This window comes from Cavia porcellus, unplaced genomic scaffold, assembly GCF_034190915.1.
Source record: "Cavia porcellus strain 051 isolate PalLab524CR breed Dunkin Hartley unplaced genomic scaffold, mCavPor4.1 scaffold_28, whole genome shotgun sequence".
Classification (NCBI taxonomy): Eukaryota; Metazoa; Chordata; class Mammalia; order Rodentia; family Caviidae; genus Cavia; species Cavia porcellus.
Window position 1 is genome coordinate 5,823,344 of NW_026947511.1, and position 15,654 is coordinate 5,838,997.

Consider the following 15,654-nt stretch of genomic DNA (forward strand, 5'->3'; position numbering starts at 1 on the left):
CTTATGCCGCTGAGCTAAATCCCCAGCCCGAACAACATCTATTCTTGATGTTCTTTTTTACCTGCCACTTTGAAACTTTTTTGACTGTTTCCTTTTGGTTGCTACCTTCACTTACATTTTCTAGTCAGCATTTTACTCTACTTATACTTTCAGTTGTGTTTAACTTCAGTTTTTACTCAAACTGTATTCCTTCCATACTTCCTATCCACTGAATAGCTCCAGGATAAATGTACAATTAAAGCAGATGCATGTGGAATTTCAAAACAAAAACACCTATCTTTAATTTTGAATTATACCATTTAAATAGGGAGAAAAATGAGGAAAGTGGAACCCTTGGGAAGAAGCAGGGAATTATGAGCATGAACAAATTATGGTAGGAAAATATATATATAGGTAAATGTAATGCTGAGTAATTGTGAATATAGTTCAACTGGAAAGTATATTTCTCTCAAGTAGTGCCTTCATTTTGCAGTACTATGGTTTAAACCCAGGTCTTCACATTGAACTACAGCTCTTAACATTTTTTATTTTAGGTTAAGGTCTCACTATATTGTTAAGGCTGGCCTCAGACTTACAGTCTCCCTCACTAGCTGGGCTTACAGGCCTACATCATCGTGCCTGGATAGTCTATGTCTTTTAATATTTAATATTATAAAAATCCAGAGTAAAATTAATACTAATCCTTGTTTTGTAGGGTAAAAATTCAGTTGATGCAAGTGAGGAGAATCCAGGTAAATGTGTTTGTTCTTTTTTTTTTTTTTTTTTTTTTTTTTATCGGTACCAGGGATCAAACTCACGACTGCCTGCTTGCAAGGCAGGCGCTTATGCCGCTGAGCTAAATCCCCAGCCCCAATGTGTTTGTTCTTGTTTTGAAGAATATGTGTATATACTTGTTTTAATTGTTATTAAAAATAAAATTTTTTTTATAGTCATGAAAAAGAAAAGAGGAAGAGAAGATGAATCATATAATATTTCAGAGGTCATGTCAAAAGAGGTAAAAATGGGGAGGGCAGTTAATACTCAGTTCAAGTAAAACCTGTTCCAAGTTTTAAATACCCTTATGCTGTAAGAATTACTATAGCTTGGCTTTTCAGTATATTTTAAATGCTTCATTTGGTTAATATTTGCATACTTAAATCAACCCTAAATTATTTTATTTTATTTTATTTTATTTATTTATTTATTTTTGTCTTTTTGAGACCAGGTCTCGCTGTGCAGTTCAGGCTGGCCTTGAGCTCACTTTGTAGCCTAGGATGGTCTCGAACTCACAGCGATCCTCCTGCCTCAGCCTCCCGAGTGCTGGGATTACAGGCGTGAGCCACCACGCCCAGCACAAAAATATGTTTATAACTAATAGTAATAAAGACCAGTTTCATTTTTAAAGGATCATTAAGTGATCTGTTTAGTTCTGTATTCTTAACTGTGTTTTTCTGTTGAACACCACGTTTTGTAGGTGAAGCTGCCAAAAAATTTGAAACCATTGTGTGTGTACTAATCTGCCAAAGCCAGCTGTGGTGGCACATTCCTGTAATCTCAGCCCTTGGGCGGCTGAGGCAGAAGGATCATTGAATTCAAGACCAGCCTAAGCTACAAAGTGAGCTTAAGGCCAGCCTGAACTACGTAATGAAACCCTGTCTCAAAAAGACCAAAAAAAAAAAAACTACCATAGTGAAACGTATTAACCTGTGTAATCAATATGCACTAATAAAATATAGAAACATAAATTTAAAAACTATAAAAATCTGAAACTGTCAAAATTCATTAGGTTTTAGACTAATCTGAAACTGAAATCATATTTCTTTTTTAAAAATGTTTTCCCCATTGTCACTTGTTACTGTATAAAGTATAAATGAACTGAGTGTTCAGTTGACAAACTGTTTCTGTGTGTTTTTCATGTGTCTCATTGTTAGTTTTAAAATACCTGTTCTTTCATACTGCATTTTTGTTTTCCTTGAAATTCAAACTCTTTAAATCTTAATAACTTAGGAAATTATATTTGACATAATAATTTGCTTTAAGGATGCATTCTGGTACCATTTTTTAAGTTAAAAATAATCATGAACCACCAAAATCAGCCCATGGTTTTAAAAAATACAGTATACTTTATTGAGATTTAACTAGTCATGCAGCTTCTCCTTTTGAGTCAAACTATGTCATATATAGGTGAGATCCACTGATAAAGGTAAATCCTTTTATCTTAGCCTACATCTAATGAGAAACAAAGAAATAATCACTGAAGTTGGAAAAGTCAATGCTGTTGAGAAGAGCAACATGAGTTGTTAAGCATAAGATTCATAGAAGTTTTTATCTAGGAAGTGGTGTCTGCAAATGTTGATTAGAGCATATAGGATATGTTCATATAAAATTATAATAAGGTAATTATCATTAAACCCCACCCCCTCAAAGTAGTCCCCCACTTGTTTTGATGTTATACATTCTATCATTTTTTTGGAGCAGTTCTGAAAGTCCTTTTCCATGACTTTATTACTGTATATTTGCAGTACATAACAATTATAGTCATTGTCGTGAGTATTTTTAACAGTGTGATCAAAATAATCTGCCAGGTGCTATCCCACAGAAAGACAGGCTTGTGAAAGCATGGCATGTTCTTATCCACCTTATTCACTTTATCTGGCACCCTATAAATGTTTTGAGGCAGATTAGTGGGAGTATGTCTTCCTATAAATTTTTTTTGAAGTTGAACATGGTGGCACACATCTGTAATCCTAGCATTTGGGATCCCTGTGATTATAAGGCCAACCTGAACTACATAGTGAATCCAAGCTAGCCTGAACTATATAGTGAGATTCTGTCTCCAAAAGTTTTTTTTAAAAAAACAAAACAAAACAGCCTCACAGGACTAATTTTTAAAACCACAGCCACAGTAGTTATCATATTATTTAAAGTGGTAAAAATGGCCTACTACAACCAGTTCCCCAGGAAGGGCTTTTTTTTTTTTTTTCTTTTTTTTTAATTGTTGGTTCAAACAGGGTCTGAATGGCACACATAGATTGCATTTAACTAATAAATCCCTTGGGTCTTGTTTTATGTTTGTTTATTTTGTTTTTTTCAAATTTTGAGGGTTTTTGTTTTTGTAAATTATTTGTTGAAGAACAGTAATTTTGTGTAGTTCCCACACTCTGAATTTTGCTTATTGCATCTCCATAATTTTTGTCCTTTGTTTTTCCTGTAAATTGACAGAGCTCAAGTTGGTGATTAGTATTTAATTTTTGATATGACTACTTCATACATGACACTTAAACATATTGACTCATTGCAAATTGTTCTCCATAAAGGTTCAGGTTATTTAAAGGACAACTATTTGCTCCTTATATAATCTACTTTCAGCCTTAGAATAGGAATATCTAGCTATACATGGATCACATACTACATGTACATGATTCACATGCATTCAGGTGTATATATGTGTCAGTGGTGCCATGCATCTTAAATTTCATACCTGATCAGTTTCTTAAAAGTATTTTCATTCTCTGTATCTTCAGCACATACTGGTCTCCTGTTCTTTGTTTGATATTTGCATTGTCTTTAATGATTAAGCCTAGTGACAAATTTTTCAGGTAATTTTTTATAATATTAATACTTAGTTAAGTCAACAGATGATGCTCTTGTATTACTTTATCAAGTAATTCAAAATCAAGACACTTAATTTTATTTCCAGCTCGATTTTACTTTTTCCCCAGTTCTATAGACTCACAGGTCTCTCCATAGATTCCCAAGTGGGCTAGAGCAGGATTTAGCAAACTTATTCTGTGTATAACTAAACAATATTTTCAGTTTTTGAGGTAACTGCCCAAGCCTGAACTCTACTATTGTAGTTGAAAACAGCTATAGCAGATTGTAAACAAAGAGCCTGGCTTTGTTTCATTTGAAACTACAGACTGCCAGTTGGAGTGGTTTGCACATTGTTGTTTGTTGAGTAGAGGATTGTTGCCATGTGTGAATTAGCATTTAGTCTATTCACAAAAAAAAAAAAAAAAAAAAAAAAATAGAAAAACTCAGATTTAAAAAATATTGACAGTTCATTTGGGCCAGGAGCCCAAAATGACCATAAGAATTGATTGGGCCTGTGGAGTATCAGTTTGAGATTCTCTTTTGACTACCTTGGTTGCTTTATCCTTATTTGTTGTTGTAAAGTTAGCACAAAATAAATGTTTGTTCAATAAATAAATGTTCCTCATAAATTATTAAGTTTTGGCTTTTTCAATCTTGTAGGAAATTTTATCTGTGGCTAAAAAAAACAAAAAGGAGAATGAGGTAAGATCTGTAATAGAAATTAAATTCAAGTGTTACATTTGCACATTTTTAATTTTCCCTTTGAATTAATCCCAGTTTTCATTCTTAAACTGGAGTTAGACATCTGATCAGTAAAATCCACCATTGATTCCCAAGTTGGTGCCGAGTGTCACAGAAACTTTGACACTCTTAAGTGTAATATATTGAGCTTTTGAAATTTTCCATTGCCGCTTTCCTTTCAACCAAGGTAACTAACTGTTAAGTGAAAGAAAATGTTTCTGTGCTCCCTGAAAGAACTCCTTCCATTGAGCCTTCCCATGGACATATATTACCCTTGCGAGCAAAGGAAATATTAAGAAGATAATCTAATAACATCCTATGTAGCAAAATATAGGAGTTTGGAAGGGAGGTGCAGTTCCAAAGGTTTTTTTAAAAGTAATATGCCTAGGGCTGGGGATTTAGCTCAGTGGCATAAGTGCCTGCCTGGAAAGCCCGAGGTTGTGAATTCGATCCCTGTACCACCAAAAAAAAAAAAAAAAAAAGCATATGCCTGGTGACAGTTTTAGTCTGTAAGGATAATTCTCAAAAAGTTTGTTGTTCCTTTTTTAGAGGTTTTGTGTTCGTATGGAATGGAAAAGTCTCTAGCTAGATGTTTATAATACAATCTTGTTTCTTCTGACCTAATGATTATAGAACTGGCTAGATTTTGTTATATTTTTCTATTGAATGAGGGGAGAGTATAGCAGCATTTTGTATCAGATTTCTAATTAAATATTTTTCTTTACAGGATGCAAGTTCCTCCTCTACTAATATATGTGTAGAAGAGCTTCAGAAAAACAAAGATTCAAATACCATAATTAAAAATAGATTGGCTCAAACAGTTAGGCAAAATACTAAATTCTTTTTTGACCCAGTTAGGAAATGTAATGGACAGCCAGTACCCTTTCAACAACCAAAGCTTTTCACAGGAGGAGTGATGCGGTGGTATCAAGTAGAAGGCATGGAATGGCTGAGGGTAAGGAATTGTCATTTTTAATACAATATAATTGGTTTCTATCTATAATAACCTAGTAATATAACACAATTTTAGTTGCTCTTACCATGCTTTAGTACTTGTGTGTACTTTTTTGATTTGTTTGTGTGTTTGTTTTTGGAGACAGGGTCTCACTGTGTAGTCCAGGCTGGTCTTGAACTCACTTATGTAACCCAGGTTGGCCTCAAATTTGCAGCAGTGCTCCTGCCTCAGCCTCCCAAGTGCTGGAATCACAGATGTGTACCACCACGCTTGGCTCACTGAATGAATTTTTGAAAGTGAAAATTGCCTTGTTAGACTTTCAACACATTTTATGGCTTTGAAAAAGGATTCCTCAAAAAGATTATTTTAATTTATGGTATATGTATATTAGTCTCACAATTGCCATCTTTTGTAAATGTTCTTTTAAAAAAGAGAAACTTGTGACTTTAGCAGATATTTATTTCAGAATCTGAATATAGTGTATGTTTTGTCCAGATGCTATGGGAAAATGGAATTAATGGCATTTTGGCAGATGAAATGGGATTAGGCAAGACTGTGCAATGCATCGCTACAATTGCATTGATGATTCAGAGAGGAGTACCTGGACCTTTTCTTGTCTGTGGCCCTTTGTCTACACTTCCTAATTGGATTGCTGAGTTCAAAAGATTTACACCAGAAGTAAGTTTTCTAGTGTTAAATATATTATTTCACATATATTTTGTTGCTGGAATTAAATTGTAGGCCTTCTACTATACAGTAATTATATTAATTTCTTCATAAGCATTCATCTGGTTTGACATATTTATTCTGAACAACACCATTTTTTGAAAAGAAGAAAAGATATTGGTAATCTCATACTTGTTTCCTAAGGTGTTCATGAGTTTTGAGGATTGGGTAATTTCATTCGCCTTAGACCTAGGTAGGATTTTTTTTTTAAATAAAGTTTATTCTTACATATTCCCCACCCACCCATATACATACTATCTTATTCACATCCTTACCTTAGGAGAAGAGTACATCCTAGAAGTAGAGTACTTTCCCTTTCTGCCTCTAATACTTTTGGGTTTTGTTTTTATCCTGTAGTAGTCTTATGATTTATTAGATTATCTTATTTTGCTGTAGAAAAGTAGAATTTTAAGTTTTGTTTTCTCTCAGATATTTACTTATTTTCCAAGTAATCAATATCAGTTTATATTTTGTTCTAAATCTAATAAAATTTTTTAGATTCCCACTATGTTGTATCATGGGAGCCAGCAGGAACGTCGAAAATTGGTAAGGAGTATTCACAAACAAAATGGGACATTGCAGATTCATCCTGTAGTGATCACATCATTTGAAATAGCCATGAGAGACCGAAATGCATTACAGGTACAGAATGTCTTCATTGATTTCTTTATAATCTACAAATCATATTTTATTTAGTTCATAACACTTGCTCATCATGGACATTTCTTCACATTTTCTGGTTGAAGTAATAGATGGTAGTGTACCCTTTCCTGTGTGTTAAATTAAGACCTATGACTTTTAATTTTTGAGCATAATATCATGTTAAATGTCTTAGGCTACTAGATCAACCTAACCTGAATATTTTACTGTTAGAATTAGCTAAATACGGGCTGGGGATTTAGCTCAGCGGCATAAGCAACTACCTTGGAAGCAGGCAGTCGTGAGTTCAATCCCCGGTACCGATAAAAAGGAAAAAGACCAAAAAAAAAACCTATAGAATTAGCTAAATAGACCTAACTAATCTGTGAATATATTACAGCTACTATTTGTGACATGTATTTTGAGGATATAGAATTTACCAATAAGATTATAATTTTTTTTTAATCGGTACTGAGGATCAAACTCATGACCCCGTGCTTACAAGGCAGGTGCTTATGCCGCTGAGCCTAAATCCCTAGCCCCAGATTATAATTTTTTTAAGATTATATAATCTTTTGGAGGAGAGGTAGTACTGAAAAAGATTGAACCCAGAACCTCTCTAGTGAGCTGTATTTTTTATTTGGAGGTAGAGTATCACCAAGGCTAGCATCAAACTTAGGATCCTCCTGAGTCAGCCTCCTGAGTAGCTGGAATTATGCATGTGCCACTGCACCTTGTTCATTTTGTTTTTAAATAATAATAGATTATTTGAAGATGAGTCATTTTTAGATATTCTCATGGGACTGTGGTTAATATTTTGATATCTCCTTTTATTAATGTTGTGATTTATTTTTTAATGCCCGTGTTATTATAATGTACTTAGAAAACTCATCTTCTTTGCTGCTGTATTTCACATGCAGTTCTTTGTTGTTGTTGTTTATAATTTCTTTCCTTTCTTTCAACTTTTCAATATTGAGAATTAAATCCAGGACCTCAAGAATGGTAGACAAACACTGTACAATTGAGCTATGTCCCTAAAGCCTTTTTGTTTTGAAGAGGGTCTTGCTAAGTTGCCCAGGCTGGCCTTACACTTGAGATTCCTCCTGTTTAGGTTTCCTGAGTAGTTGGGATATAGACATTAACCAGTATACCTCATTCACATGTACTGTATTGCTTTGCTTTTTCTTTCTCTGATGATGGGATGTCTGTGCAGGTATAGTTCCCTTAGTTTTGTTGTTGTTTGTTTTGGTTTGGGTTTCTTTTCCATGAAACAAAAATGATAACTTAAAATAATGGGCTCAACAAAGTCAATACACACAGATCATAAGTGGATATATATTGTGTATGGTTTGTAAAATCATGACTGTTACATGTCAAATACTAGATATATGTAAGTAGAACTTTGCAATAGGATTTGCAGAATTCTGCTCTTGGAACTGTAATGAAGTGTTTATGAAACTGGAAAAGTATCAAACCATTTCTTCACAGCCTACATAACTTACTGATCATAGAAAAACGTAGTGTGTGGAAAGATATGAAACTATTTGTAATTCTGTGTTAGAATTCTACTTTTCATACTGAATTGTGACATTCCTTATAAAATGGAAAATCTTCTAATTTCTTTTCACCTTGTAGTGAAATAGTTAAACTTCTTGCTAGTTGTATTTACTAGTGGCTCGGATTTTTCTACTTTTCTATTTTACTGGAATGTTACCATTCCAAACATTTTAGCTTTAAGGAAGAAAGCTGCAGAGTTCTGAGGCTATGTTTATGACTCAAAAAGTATCAAAGCCCTCTTTTAGGTTCCTCATTGTTTCTGTTTCCTGGATTGTCTCTTGTCTTTCGCTTATCCATAAGGTATGAGGTTAGGTTGGGTTGGGTTTGTTTTCTGTTTTTTTTTTTAAGTGGGTGCATTTTTTTTTTTTTTAATTTAAAGAGAAGGAAACAGGAAAAAAGATACATGGAGATTTTTAAAAAAGGTTAGAATTAATACAGAATTACAGAAAAATAAATGGGAAGAAATCACCAGTTGATAAGTTACATATTGCCATCTTAGAAATAGTTGTTCAGGTTACAAAATTAAAGTATGTAAAGTGACACTGCCAACAGTTCTGCTCAATGATCTAACAAAAACTTAGTAATATGCTTATCAGTCCTACACACTTGTTTTTTATCTTAAAGAGGGTAAGATTAAACGTATCAAAACAGAACAAAACAGTTCAAAAGGAAACAATTTAAAGAAATACAGATTTCAAAGCAAGTCCACTGGAGATCTTCACTGTTTATCTAATTGTCTCTAGTTAATTCCAAATAGTTGTCCCCATCTTCACACACATTAAGTACATACTGCATATTATAGAACTAATCAACTCATACAGGATGATGAAGGCTTTTTAGGTCTTCAAGATCTGACATTGGGGAAGACAATAATAACTACCATAGTGTCTCTCATTCTCTTTGTAGTAGCTGTCCTTATCTTTACATATGCTGAAATTGAACTTAATAGACTAGACTAATATCACTCTGATCAGTGAATAATAGTATTGCTAGATTTTATATCATAATGCTACAGAATTAGCATTGGGTTTCTTAGTGTTTCTTCTTCAGAGTATCTGTTCATTACATCTTGCATTATATAATCTGTTCCCGTAAATAGTTTTTTAAAAATCTTCTCGTGTGAATTTCTACGTGTGTATCTATCCTCTCTGTATTGGGAAAAACAAATCATAACAAGACAGCAAAACAAATTCCTAGAAAAACATGGAATAAAAAAGACATATAAGACCACAATATTACGCAATCTACCATAGTTACTATGCTTTCTCTTCTTATTTTCAATAGACTTGTCCACATCATCAGGCTTAATATAGTTAAGCATAGTATTACATAGCTATTTTTATAAAAACACAACTTTGAAAATATTGTAGGACTTGAGAGCTGTTGATAATCAAAACCAGTATGGATAGCTTTTACATCTTGTCATCTTAAGAGTAGTTGCCTCTACTTTTAGGGTTGATACTATCAAGCATACCAAATTCAAATAAAATCAGCCAAGGCAAAACCGCGGTCTAACGAATCGGATTCAAATAAGATCAGTCATAGTAAAACAACGTAAGTAATACAGGGTTTCAGTTTAAGTTAATAGGAAATTAAGGATAGTTACCATGAGATAACTTGTTATTTTGGGGTCAGATGTCTGTGCCCTCAAATCTGATATGAGTGGACAGACCAGAACAAATTAAATTCAATCTAAACAGCGCGATAAGAGTACTGTGTCTTTTAAATCCTGATACACTATTAACAATGACCTGCCTTTTTTAAATAGGGTATCAAAGCTATCTATATTAAAGATTATAGCTTACCGTCTCTAGCACATGTCTGCTACTCCACTTTGCTGCTATAATTTGTCTACCTTCCTCCCTCCCTCATTCCACTGTCTGCACCATTCGTTGTGGCCTCTCTGCCACTGTTGCTGGAATCCTGCTATCCCTTCCTCTCTCTCTCTCTCTCTGGAATGTCCTTCAGCACTCTCTGTAGGGTTGGGTTGGTGGCCATGAACTCCCACAGTTCCTCATGTCTTGGAAGCATCTTATTTCTCCATTAACAGTGAGAGAGAGTTTTTCTGGGTATATGAGTCTTGGTTGCAATTTATTTTCTTTCAGGACTTGAAATATTTCCCCCCATTCCCTTCTCAATTGGAGTTTGTGTTGATAAGTCTGTTGCTATTTTGATAATTTTCCCTTTGTAGGTTATCTGCTTCTTTTCCCTGGCTGCTTTTAGTATTCTATTCTTTTGGTGGATTTCTGGAATCTTGATTATTATATGTCTGGGTGTAGATCTGTTTTGATTGTAGGTAGCTGGTGTTCTGTATGCCTCATTTATCTGGATATCATTTCTTTTTCCCATACTTGGGAAATTTTATTTGAATATATCTGTGATTATTCTTTGTATTTCATTTTTGGTTGCTCCTGCTTCCTCCTCACATGCTTTATTCTTAACTGTATCCTTTTGTCTTTTCCATACTTGGGAAATTTTACTTTAATATATCTGAATATTCTTTGTATTTCATTTTTGGTTGCTCCTGCTTCCTCCTCACATGCTTTATTCTTAACTATGTATCCTTTATGTTAACTATGTATCCTTTTGTCCTCTTTTAGCCTTTGAATTGTTTCTTTCTAGTTCCTCGTTATTTTTCTTTCATGATCATATATCATAAATCTCTCTTCAAGTTTCAAAGGGCTAACTTTAGTTTCTGTCAAGGCATTTTGCCAGTGTTCAATGGAGTTTTTAGTTTCCTGGTAATCTCTTTGGATCTGTTTCATGTATTCTAGGTTATGTTTAAATTCTTCTTCAGAGGTTTCTTTCTTTTCTGATTTCCTCCGTTCTTCTGTGTTCTCTTGGGCGGGGCTTATATTTCTTTAATTAATCTCTTTTTGTCTTGCTTCATTTGGATCAGAAGTACAGTTTTAAATTCATCTATGAGGTCATGAAAGGTATTTATTTTGGCTGATGCTGTGCTAGTATTGGATAGTTACTGTGCTGGTTCTCCGCTGTGTTTGCTTCTCCTGGGCTTATTTTCTCACATTCAGCAGATGGAGATTTTTTAATTTCTGTCTCTTGTCATGTTTCTGGTTTCTTTCAGACTGGAGTGTCCTGGGGGTCGCTGGCCCTCTCCGTATTGCTTAGGGTCTTTCCGAAGTGCGCTGATTGAGGTTTTGCTGCCCTCCCCAAATTGCTGTTACCTGAGATATCTTAAACTCTTTCCCTTGGGATGGTGCGGGGACACTCACCCCAGGCCACACAGTTCAGAGTTGAGGCACAGGCAGGCAAGCCCAATTCCCTGAAGCTGGTGGATCATGGCAGGAAACTGGAAAGTTCTGGTTCTGTATTTTTGATTATTGTCTGAAGAGGTGTTTTCCCAGAAGCATCCTCTCTGGGCTCCATTTGTGGCTCTGGCTCCGTGGGGCTCTGGTCGGGGCTCCGGTCGCACAGGTGTGGTGGCTGCAAAGACACACTCGCCCACCTGGGGACCTCAGGGGTGCTCCGGCAGCAGCCCGCTCAGCACCAGTGCTGGGGGCTCGGGTCCTCGCACGCACGGCAAGTGTGAAGGTGGCAATGTGTCCCAGCAATGCAGTCCCAAGCCCGCTGACCTGCCCTCTTCACGCTTTCCTGGATGCTGCCTGGATCCTGGGAAGCGGCAGTGGTGTCAGGGGCGGGGGCAGCTAATGTGCGCCAAGTTGCTTCACTCCCCGGCCCCTGTTGGCCCCTGTTGACAGGGTAGGAAGTGGTGGCTGAAGGCAGTGGCGCTGGGATGGCCTGTCTCACTGGCTGCCCAGAGGCGCTCAGGGCTGCATGGTGGGGCAGACAGCCAGGAGTGAATGTTTGATTCGTTTTTCTCACCTTAGTTTCTTCTTGGGATGAGAGAATTCCTCTCCCTCTGCTCGGGGTTCCCCTTGTATTATGTTGAGTTCTGGGTTGACTATCTCATGGAGCCACTATAGCCGGCTGTTATCTATCTGCCATCTTAGCTCCGCCCCCGGGTTTTCTTTTAAAGAGAATTTCACTGTGTCACCCAGGCTGGCCTCCAACGAAAATATCCTCCCACCTCAGTATGTACAGTAATTGGGATTATAGACATGTGTACCACCTGTGTCTACCTCATATTTTATGTTTTATTTGATAAAATAGATAGGTTTCCTATAGTAAGAGATTATTCAGATCATCAAGGTTGCCATAGTACCAGAAGAATAAATCCCTTCCAGGTGATATTATGGAAGAATAATAATTTTATTTTTTATTCTGTTAGGAAATGTACAATATAGTTAAATGTAAAACATGCATCATTTTGTATTCTGTCTTTAAAAATATGTTAATTAAAATAACTACAGAAGAAATGGAAAACCTAAACAGACCAATAACTAAGAAATTGAGAATATAGTCAGATGAAAAAGAGTGTCAGTTACAAATGTAGACCTCAATAATACATTTTTTGAGGATGTGGAACTAAAAAGTTTCAGTTCCTTTGTAGAAATCTAATATGTGTTAGGAAATTAAGATCAAAGCTTGATAAAACAGACAAAAACAACTATCACTGAGGAATGAAGATATCTTAGCTACCTTATAGGACTTAATGTATTATTTCATGATGTAGTGATGTCTGCTCCAATACACAGTGGTTTTGAGAATCTATTGCTTTATCCCAATAGTGGATCAAAGGAAATCTTGATCATTTGAATGGATACCAAGATATGATATTTGATAAAAATGCATCCTTCAAAGATGGCAGTTTTAATTTAATTAAATGAGAGTGTATAGTACATTCTGTTGCTGTTTGTATTGTGAAATTACCACATTCTTCCTTGGTAGCATTTGCATCACCTACTACAGTTATCTTTGGAGCATATGAAAAAAACACTAAAAATTTTTTACAAATTGTGATGCTATGTGACACTGCATTGGGATCTATGCCATTTTGTACTCTGTAAGAGAAAAGTCGTGCTTTCTCATTAATATCTGTCAGTTTCCCCGCTCACACAAGAGGCGATCATTACTAAACTCTTATTTCTATAAAGTTGTCAGTTTTAGATGTTAAAAGCAATATGGTCAAGCTTTTTTATTTGTGACATATTTTACATAATGACATCTTAGTTAATCTACATTGTCACAAATGAAGGTTTTCGAGAAACTTTATTTTTAGAAATGTCTAGAAAAAATTATGAAGTTGTTATTTTTTAAACTTTCCCTCCACTCATTTTCTAGCATTGCTTTTGGAAGTACTTAATAGTGGATGAAGGACACAGGATTAAGAATATGAAGTGCCGTCTGATCAGGGAGTTAAAACGGTTCAACGCTGATAACAAACTTCTTTTGACTGGTACTCCCTTGCAAAACAATTTATCAGAACTTTGGTCATTGCTAAACTTTTTGTTGCCAGATGTATTTGATGATTTGAAAAGGTAGGTAAACTGATCATTTAAGGTGTTTTTTTGTTTGTTTCTGTTTCTATAATATTTTCTTAAAGCATAAATATCTCTGGTCTTAGGTGAAATTCTTCTAGTTAGCTGAATTTTAATGACATTCTTGGCAAGTTTTTTTTGTGGTATACACTGTGTTTTCTACTTTTGACGAAGTTGTGTGAAAGCAGATAATTTTGAGCCCGAGATATAAGTTTCTGCCTTTCGTAAGCATGAGGTTGTGACTTTGATTCCTGGGACCAGAAAAACAAAAAACAGTTTAAAAAAATAGTTTTGAATTTCTGTGCATTGATTAAAGAAAACAGTAAAGCCTTGCCTTATGGATTTTTTTTTTTTTTTTTTTTTTTTGTACTGGGGGTGTAACTCATGACCTAGCACCTGCCAGGCAGGCTAGGCGCTCATGCTGCTGAGCTGAATCCTCAGCCCTATGGAAATTTTTTGAAATACTTTTTATCTTAATTTTCCTAAACGCTATTAGATATTTTCCTAATTTTAATCTTTATAAAACAACCTGGGTTGGTAAAAAGATTACATAAATTCTCTGTCACATGGAAAACTTAGCCTTAAAGTTGTTAGACAATATAAGTATTTGGCAAAAGAACAAAAATAGAAACCAAGTTTGCCCTATTTTAGTCTAGTACTTTTTAGCCTACAAATGGTTTGAAATTTTGCTTATATCATAAAAGCAAATAGTCTTCAGAAAACAATTAGTATCTTTGGATGGAAGGATTGATAAGAATAAGTAAAATGGAAGCAATAAAAGTGAAGTTAAAAGAATTATTTATACCCCTGTTGGCATCAGTGAAGAGAAAATTGTTGAATATGGAGAAATAACTTTCAGTGTTTTATTACAAGAATGTATTCCAAATCTGATTACCAAATATGGATCCAAGTAAGGTACCTTGTTTGATTGCACACTGCTGCCAAAGACAAGATTTCCAGGTCCTCCGCAGACCCACTGAGTTAGACTGTGAGGTGTAGGAGATAAAAATATAAATTTTAAAAATATACTTTATATTGTCTATTCTTGAGAATACTTGGTCTAATTATGGCATAGCTTTTACTAGCACTTTTCACAATTGGATATAGTATTACATGCAATATAAATAACAGTACTTTTTTTGGTCTGTGTTTATACTTAAATACTCATTTTTATATAGTTTTTTAACATTAGGAAGAAATAAATATACAGTAGTTACCACTGTCAAGTTACATATGTGTCAAACTAAAACAATTTGTTGAAGCAGGCCAGACTTACATCTGTAAAAAGATTTATATATTGTTTTTCACAGATAGTTTTTACTTGAGCTAGGATTGCAGCTCAGTTGTAGAGTACTTACCTACCATGGTTAGATCTATGTTACCGCAAAACCAACAAATGAAAATGTTAATATTAGTTAGAAAAATGTCTCCTTTCATATCACATTTCTTGATTGTTGGCTTAATAAATGTAGTCACTTTATCTTTGTTGTTTGTGTTTTTACTGTTTAAAAGTTGCATCTGAAGATTGAGTACAACAATATCTATGATTCTTGCATAGGTAAATTATAAATTATGAATTGTGTTATATAATTTAATTCACATGATAGGTTAACTTGTAATCATTTTTCTCTTCCAGCTTTGAGTCTTGGTTTGATATTACTAGTCTTTCCGAAACTGCTGAAGATATTATAGCTAAAGAAAGAGAACAGAACGTATTGCATATGCTGCACCAGGTGTTGAATGTTTTCTTATTTTGCTTACTGTATGCTCATAGAATAAGGAAGGAACCATAATTAGGATTTGCAGAATTTGACACTTAAAAGCATTTTAGAAGGATCTAGGAAAAAACATTTAAGTACAAAATTACTTTTAAAGATACTCCTGAGAAATTATATCATCTGGTCTCTAATTGGGCATTTGTAGTAATTATTTTCATAAGAAGGCTTACTGGAGTTTTTAAAATTATGAATAACTTCGTAATTGTATGCATATAAAGATTATGATACATAATCTGCATGCACGTTCGTTCAAACTCAACATGTTTATCTACCTATCATCAAAATT

General features: G+C 34.6%; 1 protein-coding gene across 2 annotated transcripts in view; it reads left to right on the forward strand.

The window, feature by feature from the left end:
* Hells (helicase, lymphoid specific) overlaps positions 1-15,654 on the forward strand; it is a 41,135-nt gene that overhangs the window by 11,204 nt on the left and 14,277 nt on the right. The window contains exons 5-12 of one of the 2 annotated variants that reach the window (XM_003462397.5): positions 695-731; positions 930-994; positions 4,234-4,275; positions 5,042-5,269; positions 5,765-5,947; positions 6,494-6,637; positions 13,394-13,590; positions 15,227-15,323. In XM_003462397.5, the coding sequence (XP_003462445.1) occupies positions 695-731; positions 930-994; positions 4,234-4,275; positions 5,042-5,269; positions 5,765-5,947; positions 6,494-6,637; positions 13,394-13,590; positions 15,227-15,323 (993 nt within the window). The remainder of the gene's footprint in view (positions 1-694; positions 732-929; positions 995-4,233; positions 4,276-5,041; positions 5,270-5,764; positions 5,948-6,493; positions 6,638-13,393; positions 13,591-15,226; positions 15,324-15,654) is intronic. The other variant, XM_063239395.1, reaches the window with a different exon arrangement.